The 24,293-nt window shown below is 43.1% G+C and overlaps 1 protein-coding gene and 1 long non-coding RNA gene across 3 annotated transcripts in view; one reads left to right on the top strand and one right to left on the bottom strand.

The window, feature by feature from the left end:
- Positions 1-8,769, bottom strand: part of LOC135565503 (piggyBac transposable element-derived protein 4-like) — a 29,150-nt gene extending 20,381 nt beyond the window's left edge. Inside the window, exons 1-2 of the mRNA XM_065012552.1 lie at positions 8,617-8,769; positions 8,240-8,397 (exon numbers count right to left, since the gene is read on the bottom strand). Of these exons, the coding sequence (XP_064868624.1) occupies positions 8,240-8,397; positions 8,617-8,769 (311 nt within the window). The remainder of the gene's footprint in view (positions 1-8,239; positions 8,398-8,616) is intronic.
- Positions 8,770-13,180: 4,411 nt separating this feature from the next.
- LOC115113232 (uncharacterized) lies at positions 13,181-22,929 on the top strand. 2 transcript variants are annotated; one of them, XR_003861087.2, is made up of 3 exons: positions 13,181-13,299; positions 22,280-22,366; positions 22,544-22,929. It is a non-coding gene; the product is annotated as an uncharacterized LOC115113232 (long non-coding RNA). The 2 variants fall into 2 exon arrangements; XR_003861088.2 differs by having other exon boundaries at positions 22,541-22,929.
- The last annotated feature ends 1,364 nt before the right edge of the window (positions 22,930-24,293 follow it).

Here is a 24,293-nt window from a genome sequence, read left to right as displayed (position 1 = left end):
TTTTCTATCTAGCTTTAGGCTGTAAATGATTATCGGCATGCAAAGGTTTAGGCCTTTTCTGATTGCATTTTGGCTTCTCTAGCTAGGTTTATGACATAACTGACTAGACACTGTTTTCTATCTGGGTTCGGTCAGGGACATTCAATCACTGACCTGCTCTATTACATTTGATGAGTGGTTTTGTGCTGAGAGGGGGGTCAACCCTTCGCTCGCTACACCAAAAATAAAAAAAATGGTAACGAGCAAAGAGATGACCAGGGCTGCCGGGCCTCCACACAGACCTCCCCTGCATCACCATCACCACACACACACACACACACACACACACACACACACACACACACACACACACACACACACACACACACACACACACACACACACACACACGCATAAACAGGCCCAGCCGGACACACATGGTCAATGCAAATTGGACTCCTTTAGGGGAGAGCAGGTTTCTCCCACTGGACACCGTGCCCACTCTCTCCACCCCACACTCATGACCCTTGTCACAGAAAATCAGCCACTCAGCCCAATACTCACACACACACAAACAATGTGCAATCACCCCTGACCCCCTCCTCATTAGCAATGGGCTGCCTCTGTTTTGTTAGGCTTTTAATGGTATTTTAAATGCAGAATATTCACAACAGACAGGACTGTCCAGAGGGGAAGGAGTGATGAATTTGCGTTGGGTACATTATCCTGCCTCTCTGTCTCAGCGACGTGTCTTAGCTTTCCCCGTATCATGAAACATTTTCCTACAATAGTAGAGCATTTCTTTTTGTATTACTCTGAAGACGTTATTATCAATATCGAGTCGCAGGCTAGGCCACATTTTGACAATGACTGAAGTTTAGTGTTACATATTGCTGGCAGTCTTGATGGGGCTATTCACCACCATACAATGTTAAAAGCGTTGACATATGGTGAAAAAAAAAACATGTAAATGCAATCAGTACTATCAATGTACACTGCATGTGTGTATGTCCATCGTAGTCCTTCATAGAGCTACTGTTGTCTCCAGTATCTCTCCAGCCCCATTGAGTTATCTCTCTCCATACTTGGGCGTAATCTTATTGAAATGAAAGCGACTTTTTGGCAAGAAGGCCGGCCACACTGTCAGCCTATGCTCAGGGCTGGAGATTATTATAATGCCCAGCTCTATACTTGTGTGTGTGTGTGTGTGTGTGTGTGTGTGTGTGTGTGTGTGTGTGTGTGTGTGTGTGTGTGTGTGTGTGTGTGTGTGTGTGTGTGTGTGTGTGTGTGTGTGTGTGTGTGTGTGTGTGTGTTAATACGTAACAGGCGTGTGGTGTGTATGAGCAGGGCACTCCAGGGAGCCAGCCAGGTCACCCATGATACAAGTCAATATTAGACGTCCTCCATGTCTGAGGATGTTGGAGGTGACGTCTGTGAGCAGTGTTACCTTGAAGGGGGTTTCAGTTTCATAAGGGTTTTGTGAATTGGGATGGTAGATGGATAGAAGCATCTGTCGCTCATTCCATAGGTTGCAAGTTCAAATCTAGAGATATAATGTATTTTTGAAATGTTGTTTTAAGCTTCTCACAAACCTTGACGCTTACTTTAACCACTAGGACTTAATGCCTAAATGTAACCCTAACATTAAAAATGTGGACTTAATGCTTAAACTTAACCTTGTGTCCTTATTGTGTTGTTGTCATGTTGTGTTGCTACTATGCTGTGTTATCATGTATTGTTGCCATGCTGTGTTGTTGTCTTTAGGTCTCTCTTTATGTAGTGCTGTGTTGTGGTGTCTGTCTTGTAGCGATGTGTGTTTTGTCCTACCTTTTTATTTTTAATCGCTGCCCCCGTCCCCTCAGGAGGGCTTTTGCCTTTTGGTAGGCTGTCAATGTAAATATAAATAGGTTCTTAACTTACTTGCCAGACAAAATAAAGGTTAAATAATTCAAATAAAAAAAATAAAAAACTGATTGAAATCTGATGTTTTGAACAACTTTGATGTTTGAGGAACATGGATGAAAGTCTAATTCTGATGTGAGACTGTGAGAGCTTGTTGTAGCGAGCAGTGGTGGAAGAGGGGGGCCAGAGAGAGGCAGCTAGCCCAGCGGGAGGCTCCAGATGTGGGGCTACTGAGCTGACAGCACCGGGCCCCACTGGGCATGTGTGTGCCAACCACAGCCTTCCACCACAGCAGCATGTTTCTGTGTGTGTGTGTGTGTGTGTGTGTGTGTGTGTGTGTGTGTGTGTGTGTGTGTGTGTGTGTGTGTGTGTGTTAATACGTAACAGGCGTGTGGTGTGTATGAGCAGGGCACTCCAGGGAGCCAGCCAGGTCACCCATGATACAAGTCAGTATTAGACGTCCTCCATGTCTGAGGATGTTGGAGATGACGTCTGTGAGCAGTGTTACCTTGAAGGAGGTTTCAGTTTTGCTAGGGTCTGATGGATTGGGATGATAGATGGGTGGAAGCATCTGCCTCTCATTCCATAGGTTGCAAGATCAAATCCAGTGATAATAAAGTTTTTTAAACATTTTGTTTTAAGCTTCTCCCAAACCTTGACCCTTACTTTAACCACTAGGAGTTAATGACAAACCTTGAGATTTCGGAGTTAATGTCAGAGTCGTGTGTATAGGTGGCAGGGAAGTCAGGCGCAGGAGAGTCAAACGGAGTGTAAAATGGGGTCTTTTAATGAATGTCCACGTAACATGCTCCATATCACTAATAAGAATAGAATATAAACAAAACATGGGTGCGAGGTGTGTGGGAAGACAAGACAAAACCAATGGAAAATGAAAAATGGATCAATGATGGCTAGAAGACCGGTGACGTCGACCGCCGAGCACCGCCCGAACAAGGAGAGGCAACGACCTCGGCAGAAGTCGTGACAGTTAATGCCTAAATGTAACCCTAACATTAAAAATGTTGAATAAATACTTAAACTTAACCTTGTGTCATTATTGTGTTGTTGTCATGTTGTGTTGCTACCATGCTGTGTTGTCATGGGTTGTTGCCATGCTGTGTTGTTGTCTCAGGTCTCTCTTTATGTAGTGGTGTCTGTCTTGTAGCGATTTTATTCCCAGCCCCCGTCCCCACAGGAGGCCTTTTGCCTTTTGGTAGGCCATCACTGTGAATGTAAATATGTTCTTGACTTACTTGCCTGGTTAAATAAAGGTTAAATAATTCAAACAAATAAAAAACTGTTTGAAATGTGATGTTTGGAACAACTTTCAAATTTAATGTTTGAGGAACATGGATGAACGTCTAATTCTGAAGTGAGGCTGTGAGAGCTTGTTGTAGCGAGCAGTGGTGGAAGAGGGGGGCCAGAGAGAGGCAGCTAGCCCAGCGGGAGGCTCCAGATGTGGGGCTACTGAGCTTACAGCACTGGGCCCCACTGAGCATGTGTGTGCCAACCACAGCAGCATGTTAGTGTGTGTGTGTGTGTGTGTGTGTGTGTGTGTGTGTGTGTGTGTGTGTGTGTGTGTGTGTGTGTGTGTGTGTGTGTCTTAATGGGTCTATGTGTATCCTTTCAAGAGGGGCTGAAAAAGAGAATGAATGCCAGAAAGAGCAACAAGATCTCTCGGTTTTACCAAATTGACTTTAGATTCTGATGTTTATACACGTTTCTCCAAACATCACTTTTTTAAGTTGCTCAAAATGTCATAATTTGATGCGTTTTTACACCCTGGGTTGACTCCTGCTAAGAATCGTTCTGTTTGTCCAGACATTTTATTAAGGCATTCCGAGTGGTTCAACTTTTCACAAGTGAGTTTCAAATATCTCTAATGCTCCTCCCCAACATGAGTTGTTTTTACGCGTGATCACACACTGTTCACACACTGTTCCCAAATGTTATTGTTATGCAACAGGACAGTTAACCCGTGATGCCCGTCAAACCACGACACAATGCGTCCTAATTATCTATAGGCTATGTTTCAACTTGTCAATTTAAAAAAAAACTTTTTAAGTAAGTTTTATTTTCTAAACATCAATTTTAATCGACCTGTGTTCCGCCTCACATTAATTGATATAGATGTAGCCCATTTCACTGTGGCAGAAAATGTACTTTTGAGGAATTAGAATGGGACGGACAAACTTTGATGAGAGCCCAAGCACTTCCCTAGTGTTTACCCAGATCAAGTACGCAGACATTTGTGCATCTCCAGTCAGAACAGAACATAAACCTTTCCCCCCTGCCACATTTTCAGGTTGGCGCCCGCATTGCCTTCCTTGTTGTTTTCCTAACTAATAATAACTTTGGGCTTGTGCAAGTTCCTATCAAAGTAAGTGCCTTAATATGTTATCATAGTAGTTTCTGTACATTGTGTTATGTTGTTTCTGCTGTAGCACACCGCATGTACAGTTGAAGTAGGAAGTTTACATACACCTTAGCCAAATACATTTCAACTCAGTTTTTAACAATTGCTGACATTTAATCCTAGTAACAATTCCCTGTTTTAGGTCAGTTAGGATCACCACCTAATTTTAAGAATGTGAACTGTCAGAATAATCGCAGAGAGAATGATTTATTTCAGATTTTATTTCGTAGTCTGGCCTTTTTATGGTGGTTTTGGAGCAGTGGCTTCTTCCTTGCTGAGCGGTATGACAGCTGCATGGTCCCATTATACTTGTGTACTATTGTTTGTACAGATGAACGTGGTACCTTCAGGCATTTGTAAATTGCTCCCAAGGATGAACCAGACTTGTGGAGGTCTACAATTTTCTTTCTGAGGTATTGGCTGATTTCTTTTGATTTTCCCATGATTTCAAGCAAAGAGGCACTGAGTTTGGAGTTAGGTCGTGAAATACATCCACAGGCACACCTCCAATTGACTCAAATCAAATCAAATGTATTTATATAGCCCTTCTTACATCAGCTGATATCTCAAAGTGCTGTACAGAAACCCTGCCTAAAACCCCAAACAGCAAGCAATGCAGGTGTAGAAGCACGGTGGCTAGGAAAAACTCCCTAAAAAGGCCAAAACCTAGGAAGAAACCTAGAGAGGAACCAGGCTATGAGGGGTGGCCAGTCCTCTCCTGGCTGTGCCTGGTGGAGATTATAGCAGAACATGGCCAAGATGTTCAAATGTTCATAAATGACCAGCATGGTCAAATAATAATAATCACAGTAGTTGTCGAGGGTGCAGCAAGTCAGCACCTCAGGAGTAAATGTCAGTTGGCTTTTCATAGCCGATCATTAAGAGCATCTCTACCACTCCTGCTGTCTCTAGAGAGTTGAAAACAGCAGGTCTAGTAGCACGTCCGGTGAATAGGTCAGGGTTCCATAGCCGCAGGCAGAAGAGTTGAAACTGGAGCAACAGCACGGCCAGGTGGACTGGGGACAGCAAGGAGTCATCATGCCAGGTAGTCCTGAGGCATGGTCCTAGGGCTCAGGTCCTCCAAGAGAGAGAAAGAAAGAGAGAAAGAGAGAGAGAATTAGAGAGAGTATACTTAACCTCTCTGGGATCTGTGGGAAGCTAGCATCCCACCTGGCCAAAAGCCAGGGAAAATGCTGAGCACCAAATTCAAATAAATTACTATAAAAATCTAACTTTCATTAAATCACAAAGCAAGATAGCAAATTAAAGCTACACTTGTTGTGAATCCAGCCAACATGTCAGATTTCAAAAAGGCTTTTCGGCGAAAGCAAACGATGCTATTATCTGAGGATAGCACCTCCGTAAGCAAAGAGAGAAACCATATTTCAACCCTGCAGGCGCGACACAAAACACAGAAATAAAAATATAATTAATGCCTTACCTTTGACCAGATTCTTTTGTTGGCACTCCAATATGTCCCATAAACATCACAAATGGTCCTTTTGTTGGATTAATTCCATCGATATATATCCAAAATGTCCATTTATTTGCCGCGTTTCATCCAGAAAAACACCGGTTCCAACTTGCGCAACGTGACTACAAAATATCTCAAAAGTTTCCTGTAAACCTTGCCAAAACATTTCAAACTACTTTTTTAATACAACTTTAGGTATTTTTTTACGTAAATAATCGATAAAATTGAAGACGGGATGACCTGTGTTCAATACTGGAGGAAAGCAAACTATAGCCAGCTTTCTGGTCATGCGCCTCTATCTAACAGTACACTTCAAGTGACCCTTGTTCAAGATGGCCGTACTTCTTCATTACACAAAGGAATAACCTCAACCAATTTCTAAAGACTGTTGACATCCAGTGGAAGTGATAGGAACTGCAAGAAGGTCCCTTAAAAATCTGGATTCCCAATTAAATATTTTTGAAAAGAGAGTGACCTCCCAAAAATAAATCGGAATGGTTTGTCCTCGGGGTTTCGCCTGCTAAATAAGTTATGTTATACTCACAGACATGATTCAAACAGTTTTAGAAACTTCAGAGTGTTTTCTGAGTCTCAGTGCTAGAGGCATCACTACAGACCCTGGTTCAACTCCAAGCTGCACCACAACCGGCTATGATTGGGAGTCCCATAGGGCAGTGTACAATTGGCCTAGCATCGTCTGGGTTCGGCCGGGGTAGGCCTTCGTTGTAAATAAGAATTTGTTCTTAACTGACTTGCCTGGTTAAATAAATAAAATGATCTTGTTCCTGTAGTGTTTGTAAAAACGCTGGTAGGTTGATTAATAACCTGAACCTGTCACGCCCTGGTCTAAGTATTTTGTGTTTATCTTTATGTATTGGGTCAGGCCAGGGTGTGGCATGGAGTTTTGTATTGTGGTGTGTTTTGTCTGGGGGTTTTGGTGTGTATGTTAGTGGGATTGTAGCTTAGTAGGGTGTTCTAGGAAAGTCTATGGCTGTCTGGAGTGGTTCTCAATCAGAGGCAGGTGGTTATCGTTGTCTCTGATTGGGAACCATATTTAGGCAGCCATATTCTTTGGTTGTATTGTGGGTGATTGTCCTTAGTGTCTTGATGTCCTTAGTCTGTGTTAGTTTGCACCAGTTTAGGCTGTTTCGGTTTTCATTACGTTTATTGTTTTGTTGAGTTTGTATTTTGATTCGTGTTACGTTGTTTTATTAAACATGGATCGAAATCTACACGCTGCAGTTTGGTCCGACTCTCCTTCACCATTAGAAAACCGTTACAGAACCAGATTACAGGCACTGGTTACAGCCTCCTCTTGAGTGGACAGCATGATGGAAACCAGTCAATATTCAGATCCCCAAGAAAGTAGACCCCTCTGTTTATATCACATACACTATCAAGCATTGCACACATACTATTTAGATACTGAGCGTTAGCACTTTGTGGACCTATGACAAAACTCCAAAAGAAAAGGTTTTAGATGTGCCAAGTGAAACTGCAACTACAACACTTCCATAACACTTGACAAAAGATCTTCACTAAGTATTACTGGGATATGGCTCTGAATATATACAGCAACACCTCCCCCATAAGCGTTTCTGTCTCTTCTACACATGTTATATTCTTGTATTGCTACTGCTGTATCATCAAATTAATTATCCAAGTGAGTCTCAGAAATGGCTAATATATGAATGTTATGTGATGTTAGCAAGATATTGATTTCATTAACCTCTCTAGGATATGTTGGACGCGTCCCATCTGGCCAACATCCAGTGAGGTTGCAGAGCGCCAAATTCAATTACAGAAATGCTCATTATAAAAATTCAGAAAACAAAACATATTTTACATAGGTTTAAAGATTAAGTTCTTGTTAAACCAACCACAGTGTCATATTTATAAAATGCCAGTTGTATGCATATCATATCTTCTGGGCCCGAGTAGCAGGCCGTTTCATTTGGGCATGCTTTTCATCCAAAATTCCGAATGCTGCCCCTTACTCTAGAGAGGTTAACCTTATTTCTAAGGCTACATATATTAATATGTGTCACAGCCTACTAGGAGTGGTGATTTGGGGACCCCGATCAGAAATGATGTCCTCGGGCACCCCATAGTGCCGGAAGACATGGGTAAACAAGGCCTCCACAGTCTGCAGGACCGTAGGGTGACCAGACAACGGGATGAGACGGCAGGACTTAGAAAACCGATCCACAACGACCAGGATCGTAGTACTACCCTGGGACGGGTGAAGGTCGGTAAGAAAGTCCACCGATAAGTGTGTCCACGGCTGTTGTGGAACGGGGAGTGGTTGTAACTTCCCTCTAGGCAAGTGCCGAGGAGCCTGGCTCTGAGCGCACACTGAGCAGCAGGAGACATAAAATCCTTAGCCAGCGTGGGCCACCATCCCTCTAAGACTCCGCACTGTCCTCTCGATGCCAGGATGACCCAAGGAGGGGAGAGTATGAGCCCACCAGATCAGCTTATCCTGGACCCCCCTCGGCACGTACGGCGCATTGGTGAACAGCTCCTTCAAACGACTGAAAGCTCTGCCCGCCTCTGCTGACCAACGCAAGCGCACGGGTCCTCCCTTCAGCAGTGAGGTGATGGGAGCAGCCACCTGACCAAAACCCTGGAAAAACCTCCGGTAGTAATTGGCAAACCTTAAAAACCGCTGCACTTCTTTCACCGTGGTCGGAGTCGGCCAATTACGCACGGCTGTAACGCGGTCATCCTCCATCACCACCCCGGAGGTGGAAATACGATAACCCAGGAAGGAAACGGCCTGTTTGAAAAACTCACATTTCTCCGCCTTGCAATACAGGTCATGCTCCAGCAGTCGCTCAAGTACCTTACGCACCAGAGACACATGCGCCGCGCGTGTGGCAGAATAGATCAAGATGTCATCGATGTACACTACCATTCCCTGCCCGAGCAGGTTTCGGAGAATCTCATCTACAAAGGATTGGAAGACGGCTGGAGCATTCTTCAACCCATATGGCATGACGCGGTACTCATAATGACCAGATGTAGTACTAAATGCGGTTTTCCACCTCCTCCCCGGATACGTACCAGATTATACGCACTCCTCAGGTCCAGTTTAGTGAAGAAGAAGAATGAGTTCATCCAGTGTGAGGGTGGTGTCCCGACATGCTAGCTCCCTGCGGACGTCCTCCCTGAGACTGCATCGGAAATGATCTATCAGGGCCCTGTCATTCCACCCTGCTCCCGCGGCCAAGGTCCTGAACTCCAGGGCAAAGTCCTACGTGCTCCTCGTCTCCTGACGCAGGTGGAACAGCCGTTCACCCGCCGCACGACCCTCTGGTGGATGGTCAAACACAGCTCGGAATCGGCGGGTAAACTCGGGGTAATGATCCCTTGCCGAGTCCGGACCATTCCACACTGCGTTGGCCCACTCGAGAGCTCCCCCAGGCAAACAGGAGACGAGGGCGCTCACGCTCTCCTCTCCGGAGGGAGCAGGATGCACGGTAGCCAGGTACAGTGCCAGTTGTAGAAGGAAACCCTGGCACCCAGCCGCCGTTCCATCATACTCCCGTGGGAGCGTCAGCCGAAGAGCCCTGGAGCCAGATGCGGTAGCAGGAACAGGAGGTGCTGGAGGAGGGGGTGCTGGTGGGAAGGCCACTCCTCTCCCACCGATCCATCCTCTCCATCATTTGGTCCATGGCCGAACCAATCCTATGGAGAACGCTGGTATGATGGAGGACCCTTTCCTCCATCGATGGGAGAGGAGATGCGGCTGCTCCTGCTGATTCCATGTTCTGGTGCGGGATTCTGTCACAGCCTACTAGGAGTGGTGGGTTGGAATCAGGCGCAGAGAGCAGGGTTCGGTAAATCGTAATTTATTCTCCGGCAAAAAACGGTCACGCCAACATACAGGGCGCATAAAACAGACCAGCCCAAACACAGGACCAAACAGTCCGGAGAATAACAACATGAAACTACAACCAACAGAATAACAAAAAACAATCCCGCACAAAACAAGGGCGGGTCAAACTACTACATATAGGGAAGCTAATTAAACCAAAATACACACAGGTGAAACTAATAAGACAAAACCAACAGACAAACGAAAAAGGGATCGGTAGCGGCTAGTAGGATGGTGACTACGACCGCCGAGCACCGCCCGAACAGGCAGGGGAGCCAACTTCGGCGGAAGTCTTGACAATATGGGATATTTTTTGTCCTCTCCTGGGTAGCTTATCAGCAGCAGTGGAACAAGAACTCAATTGTCATACTTGAGTAAAAGTAAAGATACCTTAATAGAAAATGACTCAAGTAAAAGTGAATGTCACCCAGTAAAATCCTACTTGACTAAAAGTCTAAAAGTATTTGGTTTTTAAATATACTTAATTATCAAAAGTAAAAGTAATAGTATAAATAATTTCACATTCTTTATATTAAGCAAACCAGACGGCACCATGTTCTTTTTTATTTTTATTTAGGAATAGCCAGGGGCACACCAACACTCAGACATCATTTTCAAATGAAGCGTTGTGTTTAGTGAGTCTGCCACATCAGAGACAGTAGGGATGACCAGGGATGTTGTCTTGATAAGTGTGTGAATTAGACAATTTTCCTGACCTGCTAAGCATTCAAAATGTAACTAAAACGTATTGAGTAAAAAGTACATTATTTTCTTAATAATGTATTGAAGTAAAAGAAAAAGTTAAAATATTGCCTCCCGAGTGGAGCAGCAGTCTAGGGCACTGCATCACAGTGCTAGCTGTGTCACTACAGATCCTGGTTCGATTCCAGGCTGTGTTGCAGCAGGCTGGGAGACCCATGAGGCAGCGCACAATTGGCCCAGCGTCCACCGGGTTAGGGGAGGGTTTAGCCAGCTGGGAAGTCCTTGTCCCAACAGTGCTCTAGCGACTCCTGTGGCGGGCCAGGCACATGCACGCTGACACGGTTTCTGGGTTAAGCAAACATTGTGTCAAGAAGCAGTGCGGCTTGGGGGGGTTGTGTTTCGGAAGACGGGCGGCTCTCGACCTTCATCTCTCCCGAGTCCGTACTGGAGTTGCAGCGACGGGACAAGACTGTAACTACCAATTAGATACCACGAAATTGGGGAGACAAAGAAAAAAAATATATAATGATAATAATAAATTATAAAAAAGATATATATACATAAATATTAAAGTAAAGTACAGCTATCCCAAAAAACGACTTAACTGTAAAGTATTTTTACTTAAGTACATTACACCAAAGCTTATCAGGGATAGACATAATATGGAAAAGAGCAAACAAAGCAAGATAAAAAAAATATACATTCGGCACTCCATTAATCAATTGGCGTGTGTGTGTGTGCTTGGCTCTCTCATCCCTTCCAGGCTTCTGGGAGGGAGGGTGGGCAATGAGCCTGTCATAGCGAATGTAAGCAGTGCCCCCACGCACTCTGGCAGCTTTCATGACTGGGATCAGTTCTTTCCTGTTCTGGCGCACAGCTTCAGGATAGTCCTCTTTGAGAAAGATACACGTTCCTCTCAAGTTCTTGGCTCTTTACAGAACAGCTACCTTGTCCTTGTACCTTAGGAACTTGACCACTTTCGTCCTGGGCATGTCACCTGGGCCGGTGGTGGATATTCCAGTCCTGTGGGCGCGCTCTGATTTGTCTGTCATTGTTATCATGGATTCACACATAGAACTGATGTCCTCTCTCAATGACTTACAGATTGCTATCATCTTGCCGTTCTCCTGTTTCACCTCATCGAGCTGACCCTGAGAGAGGGAGGGGTGAAAGGGGTGAAAACTGAGTTAAGATGACTGAGTTATGCTGGTCTGTCCCTCTTGCTGTGTGCTACAGTATACCGTATCAGCTAATCACATACACACACACACACACACACACACACACACACACACACACACACACACACACACACACACACGCACACACACTGTGTGTGGCCGTGTGGTTGCTATGTAGCATGGTCCTGCGTTGGCCGTAAGCACTTTTTCCCCTGAATCTTATCAGCTGTTATCTGTTCCTCATACCATACCTCTGAACACTGGGACGCTCCACTGGGGCTTATCACTGAGCCACCACAACACGCTGCTCAACCAGCCCCTGGTCACACTGTGTGTGTGTGTATGTGTGTGTGTGTGTGTGTGTGTGTGTGTGTGTGTGTGTGTGTGTGTGTGTGTGTGTGTGTGTGTGTGTGTGTGTGTGTGTGTGTGTGTGTGTGTGTGTGTGTGTGTGTGTGTGTGTGTGTGTGTGTGTGTGTGTGTGTGTGTGTGTGCGTGCGTGCGTGCGTGTGTGTCTCAGGCAGGAGGCCTGACTCTTCCAGACAGAAAGTGTGTACGATGAGGAGGCAGTGGGGAAGGGGGTTGTGTATGTGAGTCTGTGTGTGTGTGTGTGATGGTGTGTTCGAGTGTGTTTGGTCACCGTCAACGCAAGTCATTCAGTGTGTTCCGTTTGTGTTCATGTCAACCCCCACCTTCCAAGCCCCCATTCTCTCTCTCACCCTCTGACACACACTTTCTCTCTCTCACACACCAATACGCTCCCATAGGTCCAAAACGCTCAGCTGCTTGTGCCCGGGGCCATATGGCAAAGACACAAACATTTACATAATGTCATATTTTATTTAATTAGGCATTCTAAATGCAATCAAAAACTGATGAAGGTTCTCGCCTGGCTAGCTGATTGGCAACATGATACCGCTCTGACCTGGAATAAGCCGCTCTGCATTTCAATGATGAAATATTTGAATTCTCTACTGCTGCCTTCACTCTATTCACCTTCATGTTTACAGCTTTAACCTTAGAATTCATCGAGGCCTCAAACTCCCGTACAGGACAATACGATATTTCTCAACCAGAGTCATATGGGCAACTCTGGTGGCACATTTAAAGGAAATGATCAAGTCTTTTACAAAAAGTGTAAGATGCATGTGGGTCAGTGTGTGTTACATGGTTTATTTTGAGTGGTTGGTTGGTTGGCGTGGTGATGCAAGTGCTGTGTTTTTCAGAGAATCAGGAAGTAGACCAGTCCTCCTGGACCACCCTGATCAGCCAAGTGGCACACACACATACACGCACTCACACATACATACACACCCACACTTACACACACTAACACGCTCACAACCACACCCACACCCACACCCACACCCACACCCACACACACACACACACACACACACACACACACACACACACACACACACACACACACACACACACACACACACACACACACACACACACACAAACATACACAAGTACCATATTGAAAGGGGGACCAGCTTGAGCGAAACATGCGCCCCCAGAGAGGTGAGGGGTTGGTGAAGAGGGGAGCAGGCCATGTCTCCCTGAGCAGGAAGGAAGGAAACAGGGCCCAATGCCTACACTAACCCAACAGAGAAAGTCACACACTCTCTCTCTTACACACACAAACGCACCAGTAAGACAAATAAACAGTCGCTCCATGAGCAGGTAATGCATGGTTTAACAGGGGAAAGGCTTTTAAGAGGCTGCTGAAGTCAGCTCAATATGGAATACACCATTTCAGGTAATATATATCATTCTATGTGCCTCTCCACTCAGTTCCTTAGCCTTCAGAAAACCGCCACTGTCATGGTGACTTTATTATACAAATAATATGTGTCACAGGGTTTATTTTAGGTGATTAGTGGGCGTGACGATGCAGGTGCTGTGTGTTTCAGAGAATTTCCCATAAACGGAGACAGTTTATGGGAAATATAATGAAAGGGAAAACGAAGAGTGTAGTTACCTCAGCACCACTTTTCTCTCTCCCTCTCTCTCTCTCTCTCTCTCTCTCTCTCTCTCTCTCGCTCTCTCTTTCTCCCTTTCTCTCTCTCTCTCTCTCCATCTAACACACACATACATACATGCTCTTGCTCTCTGTCGCTCGCTCTCTCGTTGGCAGGACAGATAAGGGAGAAAGAGAGAGAGTACTTACAATACTTACACACAGATATGGCTCAGCGCAGATCAGGAGAAATCCCTTGCTTCAATTAGGCATTCTCTTCCATTCATTCCTTTTTTTCACTCCTCTTTTTTTCTCCCCGACACCTGATTAGAAATGTATTCGTGAAGCGCTCTGGTAAAAGAGAGGGAAGCAAGCAAAGGAAAGCGGGAGAAGGATAAAGATAATCTACAGGCTTAGGAGGTACATCATCGAGTCAGACCAGGCCCGAAGAAATGAATGCAAAGAATGGAGAGGAAAAGATGTCCCTTTCAGGCTTAGCTCAGTGGTGTCTGGATATAGCAGAGAGAAATCTGAGGTCTTTGGTTGTCATTTTCCTCCATATTACACCCAATATGTGCAGAGTCCAAGAGTGCTGTGTGATGGTTGTTATCATACCAAAAGATAGAGAATATCTGCACACCAAAAAGAAAGGAGGACCAAGGTACTCTTCAAATCATTAATTAAAATGCCTTTATTTGTATGGCATGTTCAATAGAAACAAAGTTTTAAAAATCCGACGCTCTTCGTCCCTGACGAAGGCCATGCAGCCGAAACACGTCGGATATTTAAAACTTTGTTTCTATTGAACATGCCATACAAATAAAGGAATTTTAATCAATTAAATGAGGAGTTCCTTGGTCCTCCTTTCTTTTTGATGACCAATTCACCCCTTTTACCAAAGAGCACCTTCTGTCTACCAAAATGTACTATTGTGTACCTTAGTAGAACTTCCCTTCCTCTTCTTTCTACTAATATCTGCACACCGTTTAATCTGAGAGTTTAAACATATCAATAGTTCATGACGTCTTTGTCGTACACACGCAGGCTGTCCTATCATTGGCTAAGGTGCCAGGGTGCTGGTCAGGGTGAAGGTATGGGTGGAGATGTGACTGGTCAGGGAGAATTTATTATTTCTGCAGCTGAGACAGGGATGGAAGGTTGTTGCCTTGGCTGTGACCCCCAGCAGAGACTGTGTGTGTGTGTGTGTGTGTGTGTGTGTGTGTGTGTGTGTGTGTGTGTGTGTGTGTGTGTGTGTGTGTGTGTGTGTGTGTGTGTGTGTTTTCCTACATTTTCAGGACCCCATAGAGGTTTAGGACTTTTTTAGGTACTGAATTTGTTGAAATGCTATTTTACGCTTAAGGGTTAGATTTGGGGTTAGGGCTAGGGTTAAGGTTAGGTTTAGGGTTAGGTTTAACTTAAGGCTTAAAGTTAGTCTTAGTATTAGGGCTAGGTTTATGGTTAGGGAAAATTTTATTTTTATTGGTCAAACTTTTACACTCCAAAAAGTCCTGAAATTTCACGGAAAGAAAGTGTGTGTGTGTCTCTCTCCCAGGACGAGGAACAGGAAGAGATCCGCCAGACAGTGTCACACTGTGGGAAAGGAATCAATCAGGGATATCTCCCACATACAGTATGTGCAGGTTGTATTCAGAGCATGTGACCAATACATTTTGATACATTTCATTTTGATAATTACATGCACACTCAGACACATATACTGCATAACAAACACATAGCCTAACACAAAAGTATTCATTAATACACAATACACACGCATTATAACACAAAACAGACAGACATACACAGTCGCATACAGTCACACAAAAAGGCTCACAAAGACACACACAGTAAGATACATGCAAACACACACACACACACACACACACACACACACACACACACACACACACACACACAGAAATCTAAATTAGGGGAAGATGAGAGGCACGGGAGGGGGTCCGAGTTGGAATGGAAGAGTTGAGGTGATCAATACTCCGCGAGATTTTCTCCCTTTTCTCTCCACTCAATTGTCATGCTCCCTCAAGCAATTAAATGAGTTCCCCTCCGCTCCTCTCCTCCCTCCACCAATACACAGGGCTGAAACATTTTCTCATTGCCTTCACATCCACACTGTGACAGCCCGAGCCACACTGTGCATGCTAAAACCCTTAGAAGTCAGCCCAGGAATAGCTGGCAGCTGAAGTGCTTCCATTTTCTGTGAAGAGACTCATTTTCCAACGTGGCTGACACACCTACTTATAGGTGGCCTTTGATCAATTGTATGAGCAGTTACACACGTTTCAATTTGCCACTGCTAAACAGCTTGATGAATGAAAAATGAGAAACACATTGGCTTTGTGGGATAAAAGTATTGGCTTAGACGCATAGATTTGTTGGTGTGTGTGTGTGTGTGTGTGTGTGTGTGTGTGTGTGTGTGTGTGTGCCCTTGCTACAGCTTGCACCTGCATGTGTGTCTCTGTTGATGTCTGGAACGGACTTCACACTGTGGCCAAGCTGTGTGTAGTCTTAGAGTGACCTCGTTGTGTCTGACCGGAGATTGTGCGCACGTGTGAGTGTGAGTGTGCATATGCATGTGTGTCTGTTTGTGTACATGAACACACAGCAGGTGGTTATAAGCAGAAGCACACAGATGCCAGGGCAAGCTATACACAGGAGGTCAGAGACAGCAAGGTGCTACCCAGGGTGATAGTGACAGATAATGGTACCAAATGTAATTCAACAAGGTGTTATTAAAGAGGACATACAGGGCATGTTAATTACTCATTGACCTCTATAAGGGTAACACAGCAGGCCACACAGATAACACTGAAACACATGCAAGACCATTTTCCACCAGCAACACAGGTCTGTTCTTTATGTTTCTACGACACAATGTAATCTACCTCTACTCTCAGCTTCTATAGTCAGGTCCATACTTCTGGGCAACATTGATAAAGATGAGCAAAAAGGACTATCAAATAAATAATACAAATACTGAGCTATGCTATATACAAAATATATATACACTACCAGTCAAAAGGTTTAGACACACCTACTCATTCAAGAGTTTTTCTCTGTTTTTAATATTTTCAACATTGTACAATAATAGTGAAGACATCAAAACTATGAAATATCACCAATGTAATCATGTAGTAACCAAGAAAGTTTTAAACAAATCAAAATATATTTCATATTTGAGATTCTACAAATGGCCACCCTTTGTCTTGATGACAACTTTGCACGCAGATTTTAAGGGTACATTTTAAGTGTGTGTGTGTGTGTGTGTGTGTGTGTGTGTGTGTGTGTATCCTACATCTGTTCCTATGAGGTAATGATGTTCGGGACAATATAGGATAAATCACAATAATTGCTTGTCAAAAATGTTATTTTTGTGATGGCAATCCTGGTTATGGGTAACAATCCTGGTTATAGCTAAAAATCCTGGTTATGGGTAACAATCCTGGTTATAGCTAACAATCCTGGTTGTGGGTAACAATCCTGGTTATAGCTAACAATCCTGGTTATAGCTAACAATCCTGGTTGTGGGTAACAATCCTGGTTATAGCTAACAATCCTGGTTGTGGGTAACAATCCTGGTTATAGCTAACAATCCTGGTTGTGGGTAACAATCCTGGTTATAGCTAACAATCCTGGTTGTGGGTAACAATCCTTCGCATGAACTGCCTACATTATTATGCATATTATTTGTTAATTGCAAGCTTTTTTATGTACGGCTTTCTTAAATAACTGTATAAGGTTGTTGTCCTGTTGGAACGTGAACCTTCATCCCATTCTGAGCTCTGGAGCAGGTTTTCAACAAGGATCTCTCTGTACTTTGCTCGGTTCATCTTTCCCTCGACCCTGACTAGTCTCCCAATCACTGCCGCTGAAAAACATCCCCACAGCATGATGCTACCACTACCATACTTAACCATTTTGATCCACCCTAAAAAAATAATATATATATATTAAAAAATAAACGTAAAAAATATATGTATATAAAAAAAAACATGTGCCTTTTACAGAGGAGTGGCTTCTGTCTGGCCACTCCACCATAAAATGCCTGATTGGTGGAGTGCTGCAGAGATGGTTGACCTTCTGGAAGGTTCTCCCATCTCCACAGAGGAACTCTGGAGATCTGTCAGAGTGATCTGGCTCAGTTTGGCCGAGCAGCCAGCTCTAGGAAGAGAGTATCGGTGGTTCCAAACTTCTTTCATTTAAGAATAATGGAGGCCTCTGTGTTTTTGGGAACTTTCAATGCTGCAAACATATTTTGGTACCCTTCTGCAGATCTGTGCCATGACACAATCCTGTCTCATAGCTCTACGGACAAGTCCTTCGACTTCATGGGACCATATAATTTATATACTGGTTTGTGCCTTTCCAAATCATGACAAATCAATTGAATTTACCACAGGCGGACTCCAATCAAGTTTCAGAAACATCTCAAGTACGATCAATGGAAACAGGATGCACCTGAGCTCAATTTCGAGTCTCATAGCAAAGGGCCTGAATACTTATGTAAATAAGATATTTCAATTATTTATATTTTATACGTTTGCAAAAATGTATTAATTTGAGATTTTGTGTCACTGGCCTACACACAATACCCCATAATGACAAAGTGGAATCATGTTTTTAGAATATTGACAAATTAATAAAAAATGACAACTGAAATGTCTTGAGTCAATAAATCCCTTTGTTATGGCAAGCCTAAATAAATTCAGGAGTAAAAATGTGCTTAATTAAGAAGTCACATAATAAGTTTCATGGACTCAATCTGTGTGCAATAATAGGGTTTAACATGAATTTGTAATGACTACCTCACCTCTGTACCCAACACATACAATTATCTTGAAGGTCCCACAGTCGATTCAGCCACAAAGACCAGGGAGGTTTTCCAATGTCTCACAAAGGAGAGTATCTATCAGTAGAGCGCAGTAGCAGTAGCAACACATTTGTAGCAACACATTTGTAGTTCTCCATGGCTAATGTTATCTTTAAAAAAAACTGCAGTAGAAAATATTTTATAGTCAGAAGATGCTACACTGTGGACTAAATGACAACTCATCTTTCGTCATGTCCACCCCATTCATTATCTCAGCCAATCATGGCTAGCGGGAAGGTTCCTGTCTTTTTCTGTGCCTAAACCAACTAGGCTCATAATTTAACAACCTTATTCGTATTTACAGATGGCATACACGTTTGTTATTAAGACATCTGGAAGTATCAAATATTCAAGAAGGAATTTCGGCCCCCAAAAAACGTTCAAACACCTCTCCAGTGACTTCTTCAGGCTAGGGTCTATTTTTCTCAATTTCCGCCTGACTGACGTGCCCAAAGTAAACTGCCTGTAGCTCAGGCCCTGATGCCAGGATATGCATATAATTGGTACCATTGGAAATAAAACACTCAGAAGTTTGTAGAAATGTTAAAATAATGTAGGAGGCTATAACAAAATAGATATGGTAGGAGAACATCTAGAACATTTTGAGAGCCCATGCTCTTCCAATGGAAGGTATAGGAAAATAATTCAATCTAGCTCCCACTATGCAATTCCTATGGCTTCCACTCGGGGTCAGTAGTCTTTGTTCACGGTTTCAGGCTTCTTTCTTCCAAAATGAGGAAGAATAATTAACTTTAGTACAAGGACACAGACTTGGACATTTGTGTATGCGCGTGAGACGAAGAGGACACGAGTGGATTACTCAAATCGATGGCGCCAACTAAACTTACTTTTTGGGATATAAAGAAGCATTTTATCAAACAAAACGACACTACATGTTGTAGCTGGGACACTTGGGATGACAAATCAGAGGAAGATTTTCAAAAAAGTAAGTGAATATTTAATCATTATTTGTGAATTTATGAAACCTTCTTTGCCGGTGGAAAGATATTTTGATGTGGTGTACCGTCCTCAAACAATCGCATGGCATGCTTTCGCTGTAAAGCCTACTGTAAATCTGACAGTGCAGTTAGATGAACACACATTTACGCTTTTAACAGGTATAAGACACTTCTATGTACCTAAATGTTTAATATCCATAATTTTTATGATTATTTATTTGAATTGCACACCCTCCAGTTTCACCAAAGTTTCACTGTAGTTTCCTGAAACAAGTCACATATATGTTACCGACAGTCTCTCCCTCAGACACACAAACACAGAGAGAAAGACAGAGGACATTAAGGCCTAGATTCAATCAGATCAAGTGTTAACAGGCTATAGCCGACAGCTGCATCACTGATGTGTTGATGGTGTCAGAGGTGTAACTGCGTTGGAGCTGTCAAATCGGTGAGCAGCCGCTCTTGATCATTGTCACGATTCCACACCCGTCCCACTCACGTTAGAAGTTCAGAACGAGAAAGTATAGGCTATATATAAATAAGGAAAAATATAAGGAAAAATATCAAATTGAAAATCATTTAACTAAATAATGAGGATTTCTATCAGCCTAATCGAGGTGTAGATTCCTAGCTAACAAACTTGCCCACAACTTTAGAGAACGTTCCCTTAAGAGTCTAATTAGGTAATTAACTAATGTTCTCATAGGTATGTTCCCGTGATGTGCCAGGAATGTTTCCAAGAGACCATTCCCTTGAATGTGAGAATAGGGTGGCTCCCCTAACACATCTCAAACCCAGACCACCAGCACCTTTGATGAAAACCCTAACCACTAAGGGATATATCTAGGGCATTTGCTCTTCAGCCCAGTATAGTTATGCCCTGTCCAGAATAAATCAAATCAAATCACATTTTATTAGTCACATGCGCCAAATACAACAGGTGAAGACCTTACTGTCACGCCCTGGTCGAAGTATATTGTGTTTGTCTTTATTTATTTGGTCAGGCCGGGGTGTGACATGGGTTTATTGTGGTGTGTTTTGTCTTGGGGTTTTGTTAGGTATAGGTGTGTGGCTTAGTGGGGGTATCTAGCAAAGTCTATGGCTGTCTGGAGTGGTTTTCAATCAGAGGCAGGTGTTTATCGTTGTCTCTGATTGGGAACCATATTTAGGCAGCCATATTCTTTGAGTGTTTCGTGGGTGATTGTCCTTAGTGTCCTGATGTCCTTGGTCTGTGTTAGTTTACACAAGTATAGGCTGTTTCGGTTTTCATTACATTTATTGTTTTGTAGTGTTTGTGTTTAGTGTGTTTGTCATTAAACATGAATCGTAATCTACACGCTGCATTTTGGTCCGCCTCTCCTTCACACCTAGAAAACCGTTACACTTACAGTGAAATGCTTACTTACGAGCCCCTAACAACCGTGCAGTTTCAAAGAAATATGGATAAGAATAAGAGATAAAAGTAACAAGTAATTAAAGAGCAGCAGTCAAAAAAAAACAATATATACAGGGGGGTGCTGGTACAGAGACAATGTGCGGGGGCACCGGACAGTTGAGGTAGTTTGTACATGTAGGTAGAGTTATCAAAGTGACCATGCATAGATGAGTGGGAGTGGTGTGGAGGGGGGGGGGGGTAGCCATTTGCAAATAGTCTGGGTAGCCATTAGAAGCCTCTTGGACCTAGACTTGGAGCTCCGGTACCGCTCACCGTGCGGTAGCAGAGAGAACAGTCTATGACTAGGGTGGCTGGAGTCTTTGACAATGTTTAGGGCGTTCCTCTGACACCGCCTGGTATAGAGGTCCTGGATGGCAGGAAGCTTGGCCCCAGTGATGTACTGGGCCGTTCGCACTACCCTCTGTAGTGCCTTACGGTCGGAGGCCTAGCAGTTGCCATACCAGTCAGGATGCTCTCGATGGTTTAGCTGTAGAACCTTTTGAGGATTTGAGGACCCATACCAAATTATTTCAGACACCTGAGGGGGAATAGGTTTTGTCGTGCCCGCTTCATGACTGTTTTGGTGTGCTTGGACCATGTTAGTTTGTTGGTGATGTGGACACCAAGGAACTTGAAGTTCTCAACCTGCTCCACTGCAGCACCGTCGATGAGAATGGGGGCGTGCTCGGTCCTATTTTTCCTGTAGTCCACAATCATCTCCTTTGTCTTCATCATGTTGAGGGAGAGGTTGTTGTCCTGGCACCATACTAACCCTCAGAAAACTTGGGGCATTGATGTTCTTGCAAAGTCCCATGAAACATGTCTAGAACATTACAATTGTATATTCTGAAAACATGACAACCACGTTTTGTGTATGTTGGGTGGAACATTGACGGAATATTATCTTAAAGCTCAGAAAACTGGACACATGAATGTTCTTGCAACATCCCATAAAACACATCTAGAACATTAAAATGGTATATTCTGAGGACAGTAACTAAGTTCTGCTTGGCATTAAGGGAATGCTCTCCTAACTTTACACCAAAACATGATAAAAAAGGTTCTCAGGAGGTTTTTGCTAACATAGATAGAATGGAAAACTGGACATTCAAACATTAGGGGAACATCAGGTGTAACAATACAAAACATTCTTTCTCCCTTGATTTGTTAGCTGGGTTACATCTCACATTCCAGTGTTCAAAATTGTAAACAAGGCTGCATGGGAATTTCTCTTAATGCAACTCTGTGCAGCAACATCCAATGTCCGCTTTAGTTATAATGTCAGGAGGGCTTGTGAATTTGACAGCTTTAACGCAGGTAACCTCCAACACAGCCAAAACAACCTCTATGTGGATTTCGGCTAAAGTGGATCTGATTGAATAGAGTCCCCAATGACCACAATCAATTATGGAGTTGTCAGTAAACTTTGTTATGAATGATGATCTAAGTAGTTTGTGTTTGTGTCTGTTAAAAGATCTCTTTGTGTTTGTTGTTCAGCGAGAGAGTGACCCAGTCAAAATCATTAACATCAATATGAATGAGATCCTTCCTGCCCACTGCCATCTGGGCCTCTAACGACACCAGGTCAGTCTACCCGGAACACAGTTAATTTATTTTCTCCATTGCATGCTAATACTGTAGTATTTTACTTGCCTCTACGTAAGCTAGCTGTTTTGTGTGATTGTCTTGTATTTTTGTGAGTATTTGTATAGTTTTTATTACGCACGTATGACAAACTAATTTCTTCTCATCTCTCAGCAGACGACTTTGTTCCACCTGGCCATGGAGATGTCAACAACTACTGTAGTTCCAGTACCTGTTCCTGCAAGCTGAATTGAAATTATTATAATTATTTGGGGCTTTATTTCTGCCATATTCTGTGTTATATATTGTCAGTTTCTTTATAAAGATTGTTTGTTTACTGTTCATAATCACACTGAAATATAAACAATTTTGGCTCCAATTTAAATATATTTATACATCGTTGTTCAGTATAATAATTTGTTCTAGTAGTGGTGACTTAATGCAAAAAACACCAGCAGTTGCTGTTAAAAGTATTTTTTTTAAATAGTGACAATCTCGTTTGAAACAATTAAGCTTCATGGTTGGAGCTCAATGGAATTAGAATAAAACAGAATGGAGTGGAAGTGTTGATGTCAGTTAGTTTACTCCAATCAGGGGAGGGGTAGTAAGGTCGTAGTAATAATAAATAAAGAACTAATAATAAATAAGTAAAGGGGGATTAGAAATTATGGAAGCAATTACTTTAATAGAACCTCAAATTTATCTGCAATATGAAAACTGAGCTACCCCCTAAGTAGTTCGTAAGTCCGACATTGTGTTTAAGTGCTTTGAAGTCAGAACATTTCTTCAACCAATAAGATCATAGCTAGCTAGGTAAGCTAACTAACGTTGCTAATGTAAAGTTAGCTAGCTAGCTTTCTTAACATTGACAATATGGTCAAACTAGCTACATTATCCACAAGTGTGTTATTGCCAACTACGGATTTGTTGTCATCTTTTTGGTTGAAAAGGTGAAAGGCCAATGGTGAAAGGTCACAACTCTTCTCAGAGTTTCCCACTTATAAATACGACTTGGATGGTCATTCAAGGGACATTTCCCAGTCGGAACTCAGAGGTTCTGCTAAGTCAATTGCATGATGTGAACGCCCCATAACACTAAAACTGAAACTAAATAATTTAAAAACGAAATAGAAATATTTTTAAAACAAAAACTAAATACAAACTTGAAAATCAGATTGGAAAACTAGCTGAAACTGAATTTCGAATAAAATCGTAAAACAAACTAATACAAACAAATATAAAAACACAAAACTGTAATAGCCTTGGTGCAAAAATTCCTTTGACAGAGTGTAAGGGGTTAAAGTTCCATCCTGTTATTTTCTTCAGTGTTGCCTTGACTGACAGAGGTGACTGGCAGAGGGCCTGTGATTTCACAAAGCAAGAGGTGCATTGTGGGTCTCAGTGTGACCACCTTGGCTTCACAGACAAATCGATTAGTGCAGGTTCAGTGCTGAGGCTCAGAGCGCTTTGCATATGGAACACTTCTTCTTACACAATATGGGAAGAGGGCTCTGCCAAGTAAACACACACACACACACGCACACACTCACACACACACACACACACACACACACATCTAAAAATGCACACACAAATACACACACTCACATAAATGCATATACTGATCAATAGTATAAATTCAACATGCAAAGATGTCAAAGATTTTACTGAGTTACAGTTCATATAAGTAAATCAGTCAACAGAAATACATTAATTAGGCCCCAATCTATGGATTTCACGTGACTGGGCAGGGGTGCAGCCATCGGTGGACCTTGGAGGGCATAGGCCCCCCCCACTTAGTAACCAGGCCAACCCACATGGGAGACAGGCCCAGCCAATCAAAATGACATTTTCCCCACAAAAGGGCTTAATTACAGACATATATACTCCTCAGCACCACCCCACCACCCCTAAGACGATCTCACCG

The sequence above is a fragment of the Oncorhynchus nerka genome, linkage group LG28, assembly GCF_034236695.1.
Source record: "Oncorhynchus nerka isolate Pitt River linkage group LG28, Oner_Uvic_2.0, whole genome shotgun sequence".
NCBI classification, from domain to species: Eukaryota; Metazoa; Chordata; class Actinopteri; order Salmoniformes; family Salmonidae; genus Oncorhynchus; species Oncorhynchus nerka.
The sequence above is the reverse complement of the archived record's forward strand: the minus strand, read 5'-3'. Positions and strand labels throughout refer to the sequence as shown.